Source organism: Aphis gossypii, chromosome 3 (genome assembly GCF_020184175.1).
Source record: "Aphis gossypii isolate Hap1 chromosome 3, ASM2018417v2, whole genome shotgun sequence".
In the NCBI taxonomy this organism is placed as follows: Eukaryota; Metazoa; Arthropoda; class Insecta; order Hemiptera; family Aphididae; genus Aphis; species Aphis gossypii.
In genome coordinates, this window is record NC_065532.1 from 2568504 (window position 1) to 2590715 (window position 22212).

The 22212-nt window shown below is 23.5% G+C and overlaps 1 protein-coding gene across 7 annotated transcripts in view; it reads left to right on the forward strand.

Moving 5' to 3' along the window:
- The window catches only part of LOC114121219 (band 3 anion transport protein-like), a 68904-nt gene that overhangs the window by 36210 nt on the left and 10482 nt on the right, over positions 1-22212 (forward strand). For 6 of the 7 annotated variants that reach the window (XM_050203024.1, XM_050203023.1, XM_050203025.1 and 3 more), the window contains 4 exons: positions 10676-10859; positions 11344-11450; positions 11542-11627; positions 15833-16020. In XM_050203024.1, coding sequence (XP_050058981.1) covers positions 10676-10859; positions 11344-11450; positions 11542-11627; positions 15833-16020 — 565 coding nt within the window. Of the gene's footprint in view, positions 1-10675; positions 10860-11343; positions 11451-11541; positions 11628-15832; positions 16021-22212 lie in introns of those variants that run through there. The other variant, XM_027983454.2, reaches the window with a different exon arrangement.

Here is a 22212-nt window from a genome sequence, read left to right on the forward strand (position 1 = left end):
TTAAAGTTATTTAAAATACGTATCAGTAAATTACAATCACACAATTTAGTGTTATTATTGTAGTTTTAAATTAAGTATTATACTATTATTTTCAGTTACCTTTATAAATTAGTTGAAGGGTAAATGATTTAATTTTCAAAAAAATATTTGATTTATTAGATTTATGAATGAGTGACTCATAAGTTGTAACTTCACGAATAATAAATGAACTAATGATTTTAAAACAATAAGTCAGTTGAGTTAAAAAAAATAATTTAATCAGAAAATAGCTTAAGTAATTTTATTATATGATAAATAGATAACTTAGCTTAACTGACGACAAATAAATTTATTTGAATTTAATATAACTACTTTTGCATTCATAATTTAAGTATTTAATCACGTTACGTTACATATTAAAATTCAAATACACAAAGAAATTACTGTGCATATGATTAAATAATAATAAATAATTGCTGATCATGTATCCTAAAAATACTGGACTCTGGTACAATTAAATAAATTTGTGCGGACGTATGTTAGTCGTTTGTATAGGCACTTAAGGCAGGGCGACAAAGGCGCAGCATGTATATAAGTACACCTACATATACCTATGGATAATGTCGGTGAAAAATTACACTACATTTGATTTGGACAGATTGCCGAAACCGGTCTTCAATGCACAGGTGTGATTTGTGTACGCAGAGTACGCACAACCTTGGTCTTGAAAGAAAACCGAAGTCTTTTACCTTGAACTCCGCGTTATACCTATGCACCCGCTGTAACCAGCTAGCTACAGCTGTCTAGTCTGAATTTGGTACCTGCCCTTGACCTATAGGCTGATGTTGCATTATACGAGTGTATTCTATTATCTACATTACATAAAAATGTATTACAATACAATACCATAAATAATTGAATAAGTTTTTTTTTTCGTTATGGGTGAAGAATTTATCGAGCTTCGTGTTTTTAAAAATTTGGTTTTAAAATTATTGTTGATGTAGATATGACTATATGAGGTATAATATAATATAATTCATAGTCTCGTATATTTTTAAAATATTAGAAAATCTCTAAAAGTTTTATTTTATATATTTCCAAAACAGTATGTAGAAAAATGTAATTTTTGATTTTTTTAGTAACTTTTCAAAACATTAGAATATATAGTCAAAGATTATTTTAGAAATGTTGGCGTGGTTGTAATTGAGCTTCACTCTTATTTATATTTCGAATGTGATGATTTAGTTTTTTTTTTATTCACATAATAATCCAATTCGCCGAATATTATTGCTTTATACCCTGCTTTGCAGAGGTGAGGCGTGAGATCAATGAGGCAGTGGTGCAACACATGTCTATTAAAATATATTTCATTTTTTTTGTTAAAACTAAGTACCTATAATGTAAAGATGAGATATAAAGCGTTACATTGTTTTAAATGTATAATACTTTTAATTTTAAATTAAGTGAACAATTGTAGGTATAGAAATATTTGATTAACGTTCGGAATTTGAGCACTTGAAACTTGTAGAAAGTATTTTGCTTCAGTATAAGTCGTAAATACATTGCTATTTTAAAAAAGTCGTATCATTATTATATATCCAAATCATATAAAACAAATTGAAAAATGTAAAAATGTACTTATGATTATCTTTAAAAAAAAAAAAAATAACCACTGCTTATAAAATTTATTTAGATATATATAGATAGTATTTGACGTTAAAGTCAATGTTTGAGTTTTTAATAAGATTTATTTGTCTGTTATCAGTTATATTAATTAGCATGAATTTGTTTTTCGTTTTTATCTACTGAATACATAATAATATTATTATAAAAAACATGGTTTGACATTTAAAATGACACTTCATAAATCACGTTATGATATTTATTAAATACTTCATTAAATATTTTTATTGGTTTAAATATATAACTATTTAAATTATTCATGAGTTTTATTGAACACGTATTGATTTACAATGCAAATAATAAATTTAGGTTTTATTCAAATTTGATTTCCACAACTGTCATAAATAAACAATGATTCCATAATATTTCTGATAATATTGTGTTATGTGTCGTACATATACAATTTTTCAAACAAATTTAAAAAATAATAATAATTTGTAATTTATTTATTTATACAAATCGATATTGGCAGTAGTTTTTTTTTTAAATAGGTGCTGTCGTTAAATCCAAAAATTGAGATAAGATACTTTGTACAAGATAATTTCAGAATATTATCAGTTTAATTTTCAAAATTATATATGTTTGATTTAATTGTTAAAATTTACCTATTTCGTGTTAGTTACCTGTTTATGATTAATATATAATAGAATATTTAATTTTGACAATAGGTACTTATCGACTAAACAAAATTAAAAAAAATCAGTATTTAATATGGTCTGAAAATATTATATTGTAGTAAAATTTATTGTACTAGTAAATTATCATATTTAATATAATTTACAGAAAAAGTAACATATTTTTGATAATCTGTACTTATCTTTATCGTGTATATAATGAAGTCAACTGTTGTACGAATATATTTATGAATACGACAATAATGACGAGAAAAAAAATTGTTTTAAAATTTTTATTTTAGCTTAAAATAATAATAATAATGATGATTTTTTATATCAACTTATTCTGTTATTATACAAGTCAACTTGTAAAATGAATTTACAAAGCATTTTTATATTATTTAAGTAGTATACAAATTTTTATTGAATTAAATCAAGTTCAAAGAAGTGTTTTCGTTTTTTTATAAATCGGATGACTTAGTAAATGGTATTATTATTACGTAGGTACCTATAATTTAAAAAACGACAATACTGAGTACAATTGTAAATAAACTAAACAATTCAATAATTAATTGCTTCTTCATAATCTTTAGTCGTGATTTTATTTTTTGAATTTAAAATAAATAAGATTAATTAAGTATGAATTAATTACATATTGATTATTAAATATCTACACTGTATCGGATTAATTCAACTTTTTAACTTAATATATTACTGTACACTCTATTTTTTCTTTATTGATTGCCTATGCACTTAATTGCTAATCTTAAATTAATTAATTAATTAATAGTCATGAACATTTCATTTTTTAATTTATTTCAAGGACTATACAATAATTATCAATGTAAAAAATTAATCATGCAGCTGGATTCATATTGTAATACGCATTAATGTAGAGCTTAAATCATTAACGGAAGTATATTAACTGTTAAAATATTATGTATATGTGTCTATATTATTATGTCAAAGTATAGACTATAATAATATTATGTGTATAGTGGTTATCAACCAAAGAATATTTAGAGTATTATATGGATTTTTAATTTTATTAATGTCATTATCTTTTATGTGGGCGTTTTGTGATGCGAAGTTCACAAAATTAATAAATTATTATACTATTATTGTATTATTTATTTTAAAGATAAATTTATATTTCTTTCTTTTTATAATTTTGTGTATGTTGTAAAGTTAAATTATTGAATCAGATAGTTCATGAAATACCTAGGTAATTCATAATATAATTAAAACATGCAGGTAATGTACATAATTTGTACTTTAACTTATATATTATCTGGCATCATTTCGTTAATGTGTCAAATTGTACAATATGATCACCGTTCACCGACAACTCTGGTTCGCCCGTGCTATGTCTTTTATCTTTCGTCTTGGTTCTGTCTATTCGTATCAAATATAAATTACCGTTTGACTACGAATAAGCTGAATAAGCAATATACATATATGTATCGTGTTATTATACGATTATTGTTAAGTAATAGTTTTATAGTCATATGTATTCACTGTGTTTGTTGGAAAAAATAAATTTTGTGCAACTTAAAATGCTACAATAGCCTTGCGTGTATAAAGAAATAATTAATTCAATTTAAAATAAATAAAATATTATAATATATTTTAAATTAAAATGTATTTTATACATTAACAGAAATGAAACTAAAATTGTATAGAATAACTAGATAGTCTATAAAATAACTAGTTAAAGTATGATTTTCATTATTTTCATGATGTATTAATTCATACTTAAACTAATATTCTTAGGTAATTTATGAATTCAACACTCTAACTATAACATATTTCTTTAAATTCGTCAGTTATTTCATTAAAATAATGTATTCATCAAAAATTAAAAATTACATTTCATTTTTGTTTTTTTAATTTATATAGCAGAAATAAAATACTCAAGAAAACTAAAGAACTAAAACTAAGAATGCGTTATAGGTATTGGATAACTATTGTTTTCGTTATCAGCTTGTTTATTTAAATGTATTAAACGTATAGATTATTGTTATACACATTATAGCAAGCAGTACCTTTACGGTCAGTATGCATATAACATTGATATCTACCATTTCAAAATTTAAGATTTAGTGTTGTTATTTGAAACTTCTTGTATGAAATATGCACCTATTTCTTCAGAGGATGTAGAGAATTAGTGTTCTAAGTATAAAAATATTCTGTCGAATAATAGAGTAAGATTCACTACTGAAAATCTTGGAAAATACATGGTAGTTAATTCATTTTAGATTCTGAACGGAGTGAAGAATGTATTGATTTTACAATGATGTATGTTTTTTTTTTGTTTTTTTTGTTTTTTTTTTGTTTTTTTTGTTTTTTTTTTTTTGTGTCTGTGTACAGCATAACTAGTCGAAATAATGCTCCAATTTCTAACTATGGGGGTAGTTTCCGATATAAAAGTGAATATAAAGTGTCGATAAAAATTTTTTGGATGACCAAAAAGGTTTGAAAATTTAATACAAGGTTCCTTATGAGTTGTTTTTATTGTAGCTAAAAAAAATTAAAAATCGTTAGTCACAATTTTTTTTTATAAGCGTTTTTAGTTCAAATTTTTACGAAATCTGTCGAAAACGCGAAAATTTGCAAGTAATTTTGAAGTTGAAAAATCATAAAATTTTTTTCTTTTATAACTAAGTTTTGAAAATTTGGTACAAGGTTCTCCATACATTTTTCTTCAAATATCTGTAAAAAAAACTCTACCGGATTCAGACAAAAATTTTTTATGAGTGTTTGAAATTTAAATTTTTACAAAACCGCGTTAAATAACGGTTTAGCCTCAAACGATTTTTGATATTTGTTATAATTCAAAAAGTATAAGTCGTAGATACTTGAAAATTTTACCAGTTATTTAGATTGGCATTTTATTTACTTGATTTAATTTTCAAAATATTTTGAGTTTTTTTTGAGCTATTTATAGACAATTGAAATTTTCAATTTTTCTGAAAATTTTTTTTTAAAGAGTCGATAACATTTTTTTGGCCCTATCAAAATACTTGAAAATTTTATACAAAGTTCCTCATATGTTATTCTTATAGTGATTAAAAAATTATAAGAATACATAGGCACAATTTTTTTTTATTAGCATTTGAAGTTCAAATTTTGACAAAAATTCGTCAAAATCATGAATATTTGCAAATTATTTTGTAGTTCAAAATTCATAAAATTGTTTGTATATAGTAGCTAAGAGTAGAAAATTTAATACAAGATTTTCCATAAGTTTTGCTTCAAAAAGCTATAGAGAAAATTTTAAGAGTCATTATAGGAAAAATGTTTTGAGCGTTTGAGTTTTAAATTTTTATGAAATCGGAATATTTGTTTCAAAATAGAATATATGACAATATTTAATTATAATATATTATAGACTGACAAATCATCTCCGTTCAGAATCGTTTTTCGTATACAATGATACTTATCATTGCATTCAAATTTAATCTACCCTAGTCCGAGGTCTACCCCACCCCCTAATGTACAGCAGAGCGGTACCCACTTGCCGACTTTTTTTTTTTTAAATTAATATTTCAAATTTTTTTATTAATTTTTATAACTAATTCATGTGAATTTTTGGTCGACCTTTTTTTAACTTTTTTTAAAATAAGTATGCTTCTTTTTTGCTTTTTAAAAACAATAGTGTGTTTTTAGTTGCTTATTATGATTTAAAATCCGAGCTCTAGTTATAACTTTAATGTCAAAAAATGTCAAAAAAAAAAAAATAACTTTTAAGTCGCGTACAACATAAATTATAATTACAAAAATAAATTGAAAAAGCAATTTTAACAAATGGAAATTGGTAAATAAGTTATGTATAATATAAGCATACCTATCAATTATTTTCATCCACAAATAGAAAAAAAAATTGAGAAACTACTTTGCTATATCATAGGTATCAAGTGTGCTGTATAATGGATATGTTAAATTTGAATACATTGATAAATTGATGTAAATGGTTTTGAGTGGAGACGGTTGTCAACCTATATTTCTATAAGGATAATTTATTATTTATTCATATTTATATTGCTATTATAGTAATATGATAATAGACTAAACTCATTTTTGCTAAAAACAAATACCATATATTATAATATTATTGTAATTATCATAACATTATTATACAAAAAAAAATAAAATTAAAATAAAATTTGTATACAATATTAGATACTCGCTATTATTAATTTATAACTGTGTATAACGTACAATATATCAGTAGTTAATGTATAATAAATAATTGCATTAATGTCTATATTTTTGTATAATTTTAAGATTATTTAAAAATAATTCACATTTGAAAGTAAAAAATTTGGACGCTTAAAATTGAAGCTTTTTGTTTTGATACAATAATGAAGTCTTTAATGGGCATATAGTAATATTGCAGAGATCATTGTTTGATATTTTAGCTCATCAGTTTTAATTGTATGTTGTTAGTTTGTACGATGTTTATACATCGAGGATCAATAGGATGTCAGATGAAATAACTATTCACTGTATATCTATAATTTAAGTAGTTTTATATGATAACACTTGCTTATACTACCTTTCTTTACATTTATTGTGGAATATAGCCGGAAATATGATCACTACTAAATTATAACTAATATTATGTCTAATAATGTATACACTGTATACAGTTACAGCTTGTATATATAGTAATAATAATATAAATATATATACACTTAACTATATAGTTGTATGGCTAAATATATTTTGGGAAAATACCGTATAGATATCATTTATTGATTTTAATAATAATATTATAATACAATTTAAATTATTATTAAAAATATCTATAGTAAATAAGTGTATTTGCAAGAGTTTAATAAACGCAGCTTGTTTAATGTTATGTTATAAAAAATTTAATTTTAAATTAACAAGTTTGTTATTTTTATATATAATATTATAATCTATATTATCATTTTTATGCTTATTTTTAACCATGAAATCAATTGAATCTTAATAATTTTTGCAACACTTTTTATAGCTTTTATATTCTAAACAGAGTGATGAATGTATTGATTTTACAGTGATGTGTGTGTTTCTTTTGTGTATGTGTACACCATTATAACTAGTCGAAATAATGCTTCAATTTAAAACTTCAGGAGTGATTTCTGATAGAGAATTGAATATCCTTAGTGCATTATATATTAGGTTAAAAGTAAGAAGTATCCAGCAGTTTTCAAAAAAACCGGCAAAAACAAAAAAAAAATGCGACGGAAAAGCGGGAATTTTTACGTTTTTGACAAAATCGATTTTTTCATACATAGTTGTAACTCAAAAACGAATCATTGTAAGTACTTGAATTTTTCACCAAATGTTTTTATTAGTGTTATCTATACACAGTTAAAATTTCAAAATAGTTTGGTTTATTTAAGTTATTTATAGACAACTGAAATTTTTGATTTTTCTAAGTATTTTTTTTTTTAATGTCGACAAAAAAACTTTAACATTTAATACAAAGCTTCTTATAAGTTGATCTTATTGTAGTTAAAAAAGATCAAATATCGTTAATCACAATTTTTTTATAAGCGTTTAAAGTTCAAATTTTTACGAAATATGTTGAAATCGTGAAAATGTACTAGTAATTTTGTAGTTAAAAATTCATACAATTTTTAGTATTTATATTTTAAGTTAAAAATTCAACACAAAGTTTTGCTTAAATTTTCCTTTAAATAACTATAGAGAAAATTCGAGCGTCATTATAGGAAAAAATATTATGAACGTCTGAATTATACATTTTTAAAAAAACACGTAAAAATAACGATTTATTCTCAAATGATTTTAAATGTTTGTTATCATTCAAACAGTATAAGTTATAGATATTTGAAACTTTCACCAGTTATTTAGATTGGCATTTTCTTTACATAAATTAAATTTTTAAATATTTCATTTATTTTAAGGCTGTTAATAGTTAGGTATTTGAAGTATTCGGGTTTTTTATAAATGTTGATAAAATTTTTTGGCTAAGTCAAAATACTTGAATATTTAATGACTTAATGCATAGTTATTCATGAATTAATCTTAAAGTGATTCAAAAATAATAAGAATACATTGGTAAAACTTTATTTATTAGCTTTTAAAGTTTAAATATTGACAAAATTCGTTAAAATCATAAATATTTACAAATTATTATGTAGGTAGTTAAAAATTTATAAAAATATTTGTACAAGTAGCTAAGAATGTAAAGTTTAATACAATTTTTCTATATGTTTGGCTTACAATAATTATAAAAAAAATTGAGCTTTGGATAATTAAAAAAATTTTATCTTAAGTTTAAATTTTTATGAAATCAAAAATTCACGCTTAAAATAATGATTTACTTTCAAATAATTTTAGATTTTTGTTATAGTTAAAAATTACTAGTCGTAGAAACTTAAAACATACACCAGTTGTTTTAATAGGCATTTTCTGTACCTACATAATTTAAATTTTTGGTATTCAGGTCATTAAAACATAAACCGCCTTTTTTACCACCTAGTGAAAAATATATTCTAGGCCGACAAATCACCTCTTTTCAGAATCGTTTTTCATGTATAATGATACCTATCATTGCATTCAAATTTAACACATCCATTATAATATTTACCTACTCAATACCCAATGTCCACTTGATAACTATTGTACAGCAGAGCGTTACCCACTTGACCACCCTTTTTTACATTACTTTTCTCATGAAAATGTTTATTTAATATTTAAGTATATTATAATACAGTATTAATAAATAATAATAATAATAATAATAATAATATTTTGACGGAGTGACAAAATAATCCACTCATCAATTCCTTTTTAAATTTTAAACTTAAGTCAACAAAATTTAATTTTAATCGTATTCAAAGTTTATAATATTCAACGAACATTTTTGTCCTTTGGGCTTTGATAATAATAATTGACAAATTGAACCTTTTGTTATCACTAGAAAACTTTATAATTGCTTGGCTGGACTATAATAAGAGTACAAAACCACTTTAATAATACAATTTAAAACGCACCTACTAATGATATTATAATACTGACCTATTTATGATGATTGAAATAATAACTATTGTATAATGTTAAAAACACAATACCACATAAACGATGGTTAATTACGAATAAAAATCTACATTTTTGAATTAGATTTTAATTCTTTACTAATTTTAGTTGTTTTTTATGCTTATGACACAGAATGTAAGGCGTGAAATCGTATAAAAAAATACAAAATACTTATAATACTATATATTGTTACAGGTTATCATCAATACTACTTCTCATGTTTTCAGTACTAATTCATTTTCTAAATAATTTTAATGGTATTTAATAATTATAATAAATACAAGTGTAACTGCTACGTATATAATGTATTACAAAATATTAGATTTTGTATTGTACAGTTGTTCACAGTTGTACACAGTATTACGAGTATATACAATCATATTATGCATCGCGCTAAGTCGATTGTTAAAAAATATTCGAATAGTTTTTCGTTGACTCGTTGTAAGTGATTTTATCGTGTAGTATATTTGCAACGAAGCAGTCTTCTGACTTAGCCATGCAATTTGGTATACTAATGAGTAATGACAATACGGTGTTGGTAAACAATCGATCACCCGTGGTTCAAAAAGGGTGTGCGTTCCCGGTTAATATATAAATAATAATATTATATTAATATACACTTACTTTTTGCTTTCGCGGTGATGGCTGTAATGAGTAATAATTATAACTACACGTATGCGTAATATTTGTACATATTATATTTCGTTGATTATTTGCGGATTGTATATAGGTCCCAATCATAATGACAGGAAACATTTTAAATATTGCACTGCATCGAAAAAGTAGTTATTCTAAAGATATGTATTATTGTTACGTATTATATTATATATTTATATCGTATTATCATATACAAGTCATATTGCGCTTACACGTGTAAAACAAATGGAGAAACCAATTGTAGACCATTTCTCGTACATAATATTAGTTAATAGATTATTCTGAAGCGATTGTTTGTTAAAATATATTTATGAATTATAATACAAAATATTTCCTATATACACCCTTACTATATCGCTTATATATAATTTTAAAAATAGCTCGAAAATTTGTTTAATTACATTTTATCTTGGTTTGTAAATATTTATGTGTAATTGCTAACTAATATTTATTATTCCTGTTGATGAACTATAAGTTATGATTGACTAGCTATATCTCAATTTTATGCAATTATATATTTATATATAATATTTGTGTCTACATCGATGTAGGCTATTATAATATAGGTATCTTCTTCATCTATAATTATACCTTTTCTTTTTATTATTGTGATTAGTATTTATGTATTTCATTATGTAGAACGTTTATATTTTAGATTAACATTTAAGTAAAAACATTTGTTTTTACAGGCCGAGAGCAGTAGATCCACAAATGAAGTTCATCGAGAAACACACGATTTAGATGAAGAAATGGAACGTGTATTTGCCGGTGTTTCTAGTGGAGCCGATCCTCACCGATTTGGTTTGTCCAGATTTGCTAGCGATCGGTCGCCTCGGCCCGGGGATAGACGATTTAGCGAAGATGATTATACTGGTATGTCTTTGTTGACTATTATACTTTTAGTAATATTAAGTATGAAGTTCGTGTTCATGGTTATATAAATACATGGCAGGCCATTTATAAATTATATTTATGCTGGGAGACTCTTATTATTAATAATTAATAATATTATTGTTATCCTAATAATTATTTGAAATTATACTACAGTCATTATAAGACAGAGGTAGTAGAATCCAAAACATAGTAATCAGTAAGATAAAAAGAATGTGGTTATTGAAATTTATCTATTACAAGGCTAATATTTTTCAAATTCGGTCAACTCAGCAAGAAACACTATGAATTTGCAATAAAATCATAATATAACGACCGTCCTGGTTTATTGATCTTGGATCTATATCTACAAGGATTATAACAATTTACAGATCTTAGTCTTAATTAAAATTTGACCTCGATGATCATTTTTTAAACCAATTTAATAAGCCATTTTAATACAAATCGTCACATTTATTGTTTGCAGTTCATCGAAATACCAGCCGATCGCTCGTTCATATACCACTCAAGTCTATTCCAAAATCTATAAGAAAACATTCTACCACATCGATTAAATCAAAAGATCAAGAGACGGTAAATTACTGTGTATATATTGTTGTTTTAAAAATCTATTAGTATTTGTTAAATTGTCATAACGACTTCCTATCTTTCATTAAATAATAAGGAATTTAAGAAGACTGATGATCACAGGGATGCAACAGATTCTGACAGTGCAATGAGTCCGCCAACTACAAGTCAACAGACATCCAGGTAAATAATACTACATATTAATATTTTGTAATTATTTGGAACTTATAAAATATTTAAATTAAAAAATATTCTATTTATAGTTTTTTTAAAAGATTTTAATATCATAACAAATTTTAACGTAATAAAGCGTACCGTCTGTATTTGTTGAACATACTAACAATAACTATTACTTTAACGTATTAAAGTTGATAATAATTTAAAAATATATATTTACCACTTCAATATTTTCCATGAATAATATGATTAGTTGTTATTTTTTATGAATTCACTTGATTGAAATGTTAATTCTTGAGTTAATTAATCATAGTTCTTTAACACGTCACGTATAACCTTGTTGCAAGCGGTTGATTAATTTTAATTAAAAATCGCTTGTTATTACCTACTTGAATAAATTTTTATTGAATATAAAAATGAATCATTTACTAAAATAAAATAATATATTATACAATATTACTGTTAGGATTTTATAAATGATGCATAATTTTATTTAAAAAAAAAAGCGAACTTAAGAAAAGTGTGTAATAAAATAAATGTACGATAAAAAAAATGTATAATAATTATTTATAGTACCTACCTATAAAAGACCTATATTAGTTCTCTATGCAATACTCTTACTATACCTTATTGTACATATTTTCTATCTTAATACATAAAACAAATGCATAATGACAACATTACAACAAAATATACCGAACATAATGTTTGACCGTATAATACCTTGATCAAAATATAATATGTAAATAATAATAATGATAAACTAAATTTGTAACTATGCATTTTTTTAATACTTCTGATATAATAACAATTTACAAGGAATCATATAATACATTTTAAACTTCTATTCTTTTCAAAATAAAAATGCTATTAATATAAATAATAATAAAAAAAAAACAAGAAAGTAGACAATTTTAAATGTCCACATAAATATTTAGTGAAGATTTCAGATATTAATTATTATTTTAGTTCTTTCTAAATTACAGTGAAAAAAAAAAAATAATAATAATAAAAGCAATTTTATCGAAAATTGTTGATACGTTAATATTTCAGTTATCTAGATTTGTTTGTTAATTTTTAATTAAAAAATTACTGAGATTTTTTTCTATTTTTGACACCCTAATGGTATAATAGTACCAAATAATTTACTAGAAGCCATCTAAGGTAAGTTAAATTCAAAACTTAATAATACATTGTTATGCAGTTATGCTCCAAAATACAATGACATAGAAAAATACATTTGTATATAATTTTATTATAGGACATAAAACTTTTTTCATTCTACTCAGAAATCAGAATTTCATATAAAAAGAATATGAACATCTTAAACTGTCTATTTTCTATAAATATTTTTTATGAAAATTTAATTTTTCGTTTGACTGACTTTTAAAATGTATACATATGACATTAAAACCATTACAAACTGTAAATATTAAAATATTAAAGGTTTTACTAAACATTTTCATTAAATTATCAAACAATTTATTACAAATTATAGTAATATAATTTTTAATATTTTTAAAATCAAATAATAAAACGTATAATTATTATGATAATGTAACAAATATAATGTTGTTTTATTTTATAAAATGCATTGTTTTTTTCTAGTGAAATGTTTACTTTAAGTTTTAAATAATATTTACATGACTAATGAGTATATGCTATATAAGGTTCATAAATGTTTGCATTAAAAAAAAAAAAAAAATTATTGTAAAATGTTCTCAACTACATAATTTATGTAACGAAATTGGATGTAGCCTGTATACTTTAAATTATAGAAGCTCAGTTAATTAACATAATTATTTTATGTTAAAACGCCAATTAAATGGAAAATATATTTGTTTTACGCTGCGTTGGTATTCATTCTTTTTGTTTTACCTGTTAATGAATTAGGAGCTCAGAAACATAATAATATATAGTTAACGATGTATTAGTTTAATATACAATACAATAACTATGTAGGTACTAAACAAACATTAGAGTATTTAAGAAACAAATTAGTAGAACAATAATGTAATAATTTGTAACATTTGAATTTTCAAATGTCATTAATCATAAAACAATAAAATTAATTTCATTTTCGTTGAAATATAAGATAATAATATAATATTTATAAATATAGAATTTACGTTGCAAAACTTGACCTAACTATGCAGAATGTTGAATAATAATTATTAAAAAAAATAAAGTAAAATAATAACACTTTATAATTTTTATAATTATTTTTTTTTACACTAATTAATTGGATTTTTGGTTAATTTTTACCAATAACCATGTCTTTACTATAACTTAATATTTTCAATATATTATGGTCTAATCAGATATTATAGTAATAATCTAGTAAAATAGTTTGGTTTGATAGTAAAAATATATACTGTGTACCTAAAATAAATCACGCAAATCAAATTTAATAAATTTAATAAAATAATTTTAGTATCAAGTTACATTTTTAGATTTATTGCGCAAAAACACCAACCATATATATAAATATAAATTATATGATCAAACTTTAAATTACATGACATAAGACGTAACTAACATACTATTGATTTATTTCTGTGGTTAATTATGATATAACTGAAATGTCTGTGTTATCTATTATAAAAAGTTAGTAGCTACTAAATAGGTATAATGATGTAATGCGTATTTGATTTTGTTGTAAAACAGGTGGGAATCAGTGTAATCTATTTGTTCTTTGTTAAAAAACTAGTTAATAATCAGACAAAATTCTAAACAAAAATGTATTGTTAAACTAAATTAATAGATAATTAATCTTTAAATAATGAACTAAAATATAAAAAAATAAATATTAATTAAAAACCACAATTAGTGATTTTGATAAACCACCAATATTCTATGGTTTATATAATTAAGTACAAAGAATTTGTAAAAAGGTATTATTTGTTTTAAACTGATGAATTCATTTTTTTTCATAGTTGATTGCTCAATAATTACCATAATAGTTAAATATGAAAAAAAGTTGAGAATTATATTAATTACAATAATCTGTATTCAAAGTTTATGTAAAAATATTAAGATTTATAAAATTTAATTTTTATTATTAATTTTTAATTAAATAATTTGTATAGGTTTATCTATTTGTTTTTAAAAAACCATACAGCTCAACACAAAATTATCTTTAAGAAATAACAGCGTACACTGTACTCTATTTTTGTTTAGTAATAATTATGATTATAGAATAATTGCTTTTTTTTTATAAAATCCTAGTTTAAGCCTTACGATAAGGGCAAATGATCCTCATTATCTACCCTTAAATCCCCTGGCCTCATCTTTAAATTAAAATTATTAAAATGACTACTAACATGATTAAGAGACATGTTTTATTAGAGATTCCTGACTTATTATTTCATATAAATTATTAGTAACTATATTTTAAATGCTATGAAAACGTTGAACGAGGAATTTATTACTTCTGTAAATCGTAATTGATAATTATACTGTTAAATTTATATTATGTGGGGTTAAATTATTGAAAATGTAGTCAATTTTTTAATTATTTTACAAATTTACATTAAAATTAGAATAATGTTAGCTATACTTTTTGAAAAGATTATATTTTGTTATTCTTAAGCATTTTGAATTTTTGAATCATTTGATAATGTACATAAAAATTAATTAAAAAAAAAACATAAATAACTTTTTTTTTCAAAAAAAAATGCATTTAATATAATCGTGTAATTTTTTACAAATTTAGTTCACTTCTAAAAATAATGTAATTTATTAATATTTGTTTAAAACTAGTATTATCAGTAGTAGATAGGTTAGGTTAGGATATATGTTTGTTCCAACTAGTTAGATTAATTATTTTTTATAGTTTAATAAAAAAAAAGGTTTAGAAATCGAAAAGCTTACACGAGATAAATATCTTTGTGTGAGAATAAAATGTATGATTATAAAGATTATGTATATAGTCTTTATGTAAAAAGGTGCTGTGAACATATAAATACATACTAATATTTCCTAAAATTAATATTATTAGTGCGTTCATCAGCTGTTTTTCTTTAGATGCTTAATTATTTTATAGCGAAATCGTGCTCAAAGCAATGCATAATTGCAGGAGTAGGATATTACAGTAATTTATTTTATACGTTATATAAAAATATATATTTGTTACACATGTATGTATATTTTACATATATATGTATATATATAATATACGTATATTTTCATAATTTCATTTTATGATTTAGCAACAGTGGTGTATTACTTTCCGTGGCTGCTGGCATTAGTCCAAACTTTGTGGACATTGAATCAGATGGTTCGAGGGCCGAAGACGGACTCTTGAGTAGTGAATGTGATACTCCAATGTATGAAAAACCAAAATTTAGTCACTACTTCAGACAGGACTCCGTAGACAAACACGTTCAATTTAATATCGGTAAGTGAAATCAATGTCAATTTGCTCGGTTAAACGTATTATATGCAATATGCATAATAATGTGTAGGTACATATAAATTTAACATGTTACATACGATTACGTGATGTGAAACTATAATATTAATACATATTATTATGTTAATATTTAGTATTAGTTTCGTTTTAATTTTGCTGTCACGATTTAGTCCCAGATGACTAATACCAAATAATAATTAGTCCTCGGGAGATCATTATGTACTGTCTATAACCTACCTAATTGTTTTAACTGAAACATCACGCAGTATCTTACGTTAAACGGGTTGATTCTAAAGGCGATTAATATTTCAAAAAATAGATTTTAATTAAACAGGAAATTTCCTTTTATAATTTACTGTTTACGTGTTTTTTTTTTTTTGTTTCGGTATAACTGTTATACCTTATAAAATAAAATAAATTAATATACTACCTGTTTCAAAATTCTAACACTACGAAATTTCTTATTTCGCGTAGGTGTATAATGTGTAAACTGTACATAATAATATAATATAGGTACTATTCAAATGTACATATTAGGTATGTTTAATAAGTCTTTTATTTTAATTGGACTAGACACATTATATACTATTATAATACGTATAATATATATAATATTATATACAATGTGTCCCGGGGCGAAGTGACCAGCCGCCGTCATATGAAAGTATACCTAAAATGACTAAGAAATAACCTTTAAAGTGGGGGTCTAACTCTTTTTTTTTTGAGTTATGGGCAATTTAAGTTTTTTTAAACCAAACAAAAACTACCACGGATTTTTTTATGTTTCTCCGAAACTTTTCAACATTTTAACATAATTTTTTTTTTGTTTTAAAGCTATTTAATTGTCCTTTCAACCAACATACGCAATTAAACCAAAATTATGTAAATTATTATTATTAAATTGAAAAAATTAAATTTTTTTATCAAAAGTTGGAATTTTTAAAAATAAAACTCGTATTACTCAAAATAATTCAATATTTAGTATGGGTTATTTTGGTTGTGTATTCTACAGAATAATACCTTGATTACCTTATAAGTTTGGTTTTCATATCTTTCATAATCGCAGAGTTATACGCAGCTAAACATTACAGGTCTTTTGTGATTTTAATTATTGGCAATTTATTTTATGGTAATTTTAGGTGATATAAATAATGTAAGAAGTCAATTTTTTTTAAAAATAAAATAAAATAAAGTAGTTTAATAATAATAATAATTAAATAACAAGGAAATAAATGTTATGTTTATTTGATTAATTAATAAGATTTTCAAAGTGTTCCCCACCTAACTGCAAACAAGCTTGAGCTCTAAATGAAACACTTTGTGTAGTCCTTTGTATTTCAGCATGATTTTGTCGTATTTCTTCTGCTGCTATCGCCCCTAATGAGTTTATGCCTAAGTTATACTTGATGTTTAGAAAAATTATAAATTGCCAATAATTAAAATCACAAAAGACCTGTAATGTTTACTGTTTAGCTGCTTATAACTCTGCGATTATGAAAGATATGAAAACCAAACTTATAAGGTATTCAAGGTATTATTCTGTAGAATAATACACAATCAAAATAACCCATACTAAATATTGAATTATTTTGAGTAATACGAGATTTATTTTTAAAAATTCCAACTTTTGATAAAGAAATTTAATTTTTTCAATTTAATAATAATAATTTACATAATTTTGGTTTAATTGCGTATGTTGGTTGAAAGGACAATTAAATAGCTTTAAAACAAAAAAAAAATTATGTTAAAATGTTGAAAAGTTTCGGAGAAACATAAAAAAATCCGTGGTAGTTTTTGTTTGGTTTAAAAAAACTTAAATTGCCCATAATTCAAAAAAAAAAAAAGAGTTAGACCTCCACTTTAAAGGTTATTTCTTCGTCATTTTAGGTATACTTTCATATGACAGCGGCCGGTCACTTCGCCCCGGGACACATTGTATATTATATTCTATATAATGTTTGAATATACGTACGTGACTCTACAGTTATTATGTTAGATAGGTAGTAGGTACGTATTAAGTATTATTTGGTATAGCTTCTGTTGATCGATCAATAGTATACTACTATACAAACTACAAAGTGCATCGCATTAGCTATTACTAAATGTATTAAATATTAATTCTAACTTTCTTAAAATTAACCAATTTAATAAAAATTATTTCTACAGTTTCTATTATTAATAATAGTTATTATTTAATTCGATCAATTTAATTAAGTGGTGTTCAGTATAAAACTAGAACAATATGATTAGTACATTTAAATAAGATAAAATGTATTATTTTCTTTTTTTTAAATAAAAATATAATACAATTAATAATAATGTAGATTAATTTTATTTTAAAATTGTATTGTATAGTCGAGCCAAATATTTCAATTATAGACTGTACATGGTGTCCTATAAATAATGTTATATCTACTACCATAATAGAGTATACGTTAAATCAAACGATTGAAGTCGTGTTAGTGTGTAACCCTGTTAGTCGTGTGTAGCCTTAATTAATTACTTATTGAAGTTTGCTTTAGTTGTGAAGTACAACATGTTGATCAAAATGTGTTTGTTATTGACATCATACAATTAGTCAATATTTGTAAATTGACTTGGAATTTATAACTTAATAATTCATAATTATTGTTGTCTAATATGTTATACGTATAACACATAACTAATTTAAGATTAGCAGAAAATCACTAGATTTGTTAGTTTAAATATTTGAGTAAATTAACCATTAAATCAAATTTAAAGGTTAGAATATTTTTAAGTTTTTCAATTATTTTAATTGAATAATAATATAATGGGTCGTGAGCATTTTTAAATTTTAATGTTTTGTATACTTATATGATTCACTTTAAAATTAAAATTGCTTAAGTTATGAAAGAACGAACGGTGTAAATTCAAGGTTTTTGAAGTCACCAAACAAAGTTTAGGACTTAAAAAATTTTTTTAAAAATACGATGATTGAAATTTCAAAACAATATACGATTACATATATATCGTATACATATATAATATATTTTGTATATATATTATTATTTATTACATAGTGCTTGTAATGTATTTTGTATTTATATTAAAAATAATAAATTACTTATATATTTATTTATGATCTAACACCCACCAAAGCCAAATATTATATTTATTATTTTATACATATTATTTTCCAATATAATAATGTACAAAATAAAATAAAGTCAACAAAAACAATGTTGAACATGAGTAAGCAAAAATTACATAAAAAATAAATGTAAAAAATCAATGAGCTATTGTTATGTAGTAGATTATATATATTTATAAGATTAATATGATTACATGCTTTGAAAAATATGTCTATAGATAACGTTAAATATTTTGAATATATTATGTGACCTTCAGTTTAAATAATTTTTATAGCTATTTAAAATTATAAGGCTATAGAACGATATTTTTTGATTATTTTTTTTTTCATTTTTGTACATTTTTACAGTAAAAATTAAAAATTGAAAACTATATTATACTGTATCAAACTATATAATAAAAGAACGCTACATCTATTGGTTAAGACGACTTTACAAGTACTTAAAAGTATAACTTTAGTCAGATTAAAATAAATGTTTTTTGTAAATTCTGAAAAATAACTAAAACTGAGATGCACTTTTGCAGTATAAGTGATAGTAAATTTGAGTTTATAAAAAGCTACAGAGCAAATTTTATATTGTCAGCTAGTTAGTTTCACACGTAGTGATTGTTTTCAACGTTTGCAATGTTTGTAAATCCAAACAATATGACGACATTTGTTTAAAATTAAATAGAATTGATTTCTTGTGAATATTCTTGTAAAACTACTTTCAAGATTAGAGTATATTGACCTATTATAAACTTTAAGGTTTGAACATTATCTGTACCTACTTGTATAATTTGGTGTATTATGATGTTTTAAATATTTTAATGTCAAGCTAGTCTGGTTTTTAACATTTTTTAATTTTATTGTAATATTTATTTTTACATACCTACTCATAACTTATTTAAAAACCAAAGTATAAACACAGATAATATTCTTACCTTTAAGATTCATAATATATTAATTTTTAATATTAAAATTAGTGTTGTAATTTGAAATTTAAGCTCGAAAACATGTACTATATTAGCGTGCCCTTAAGAAATAAATAATGTAACAAATTAAAGAAAGATACGTATAAGCTATTGTCAATGATTCTTGTATCCGGTGAATTTGTTGCGAACAATTGATCACCAAATAAAAGTTTTTAGCTTCTTAGTCATTTATATTATATCAGGTGTATTTCAAAAGGAATATGAAAATATGTATACATTTGTAAGACACTAAAATTTATTTTTATTATATCAATATTATAATATTGTAATATTCTATTATAATTAAGTATACTTTATAATTAATAACTGCCATACTTTTGTTAATCAACTAAATGTTTTATCTTGAAAAATTAAAATCAGATAACTTAAATACAAAAGTAGTCATTATTAAATCGACGATGGTATGGCGATAACTTCGATAAACTATTCGATCGTCTTTAAATATAGTCTATACTATCAACAATTTTATTGAATGATAGTATAATGATTAATGGTTTTGTATCTACTTTAGCACAATCCAATTTCCATTCAACTGTATGGAAATGCAAAGATTCATTTGAAAAGAAGAAGAGTCGTATATGGTGTTATTGTAGTTATTTATGATTAAACATTGAACAGGTGTTTGACGAACTCTATTTACTATATTTGTGATTTATAATATACAGAAATAAAAAGTAAGATAAATTGAACGGCTCAAAATTTTGAATTAAGTTATGATATGCTATTAATTTTACAATCCGGGTGTATTTTTTCGTTGTAAACACGCAAAAGAGTAACGAAAATATATTTTGTTTATTTAATATAAATATTTATATCTATAATCAGTGATTATTAATCACACTTAGACTTTTTAAAGTTCTATCATTTTTATACACACTTCTGCGTCAATTTTTTAAAATAATATTTTAGCCGTCATAGTGTATTTCCAAAGCCATGTATAAGTTAATTGTTATTGTTATTTTTACATAATGTTATTTATTTTCCAGTTAGCGAACACAACTCAACTATAATCGTTTCATTTTTATTTTACGCGAACATTTATTATCGTAATAATTTTATTTAAATTACACTATTAACACGCAACTGCTTGTATTATATCATACTATGTAGTGTGTATACTGTATATGTATAATGTTATATCTAATGATTTTTTTGGCTCACTTTTCATAAAAAAAAAAAACGTTTTGTTTTTTCTAAATGTCAAAACCTAACATGAAATTTTTTTAATTCTGATAAATATATAATACTATACTTCAATGTATTGAAATTATTTTGTAGACTATTAATTTTATTCTTCCCTAAATCATAAGAAATAGTCTCTATTACTGGAAACAAGATCACTTTAAATATCTTTCTACAAAAAAAAAAAAAATTCCTCACACAATAGAATTGTTAAACATCGCTTTTCTTATCAAGACAAAGATCATTATGTTCGCAGGTTGTCACCAATTTATCTAGGTTAGGTTGGTTATTATGCCATTCTCTACCGTCTCGGAGTTAGGGACGAGCATAATATGTAATACACGCTTATATACCAAATCCCGGGATTATAGAATATATTTCGACGTATTTTAGGTTGTAAGACATAAAAAATAAAAAGGTCATGCTGAGAAATAATTTCATGGTGTATATTGTATATATATATATTGAATATATATTGATTAAAGAGTGAATGTTGTAAAAAAAAACCATCTGAAATTTTAACAGTATGTATAGGTTTAGAAATAATATCCTCTATGCGTGGAGTATTTTCTAATATAGGGACTAGGGAGTGTCCAAAAAATATCACTTGGGTGGGTTCGTTAACACTCATCGGAGTAATAGTATGTCTATTTCCTATCGAAACAACCATTGACGTATTTTCAACATTTACAGCCGATTTCCAAAGTTACATTTATGTGTAAAGGTAAATACGTGTCAATGAGACGCGGAATTTGATTTTAGATTTTTTAAAAATCAACATCAGTTATTTGTAATGAAATGGAGAATAAAAACGCAAAAAAGGTAGGTTCACCCGAATTTATAACGCAAAAATGTTTTTAATGGTACATGATTATAAAAATAATTTACTAAGAGATTTCTATGGTTTCA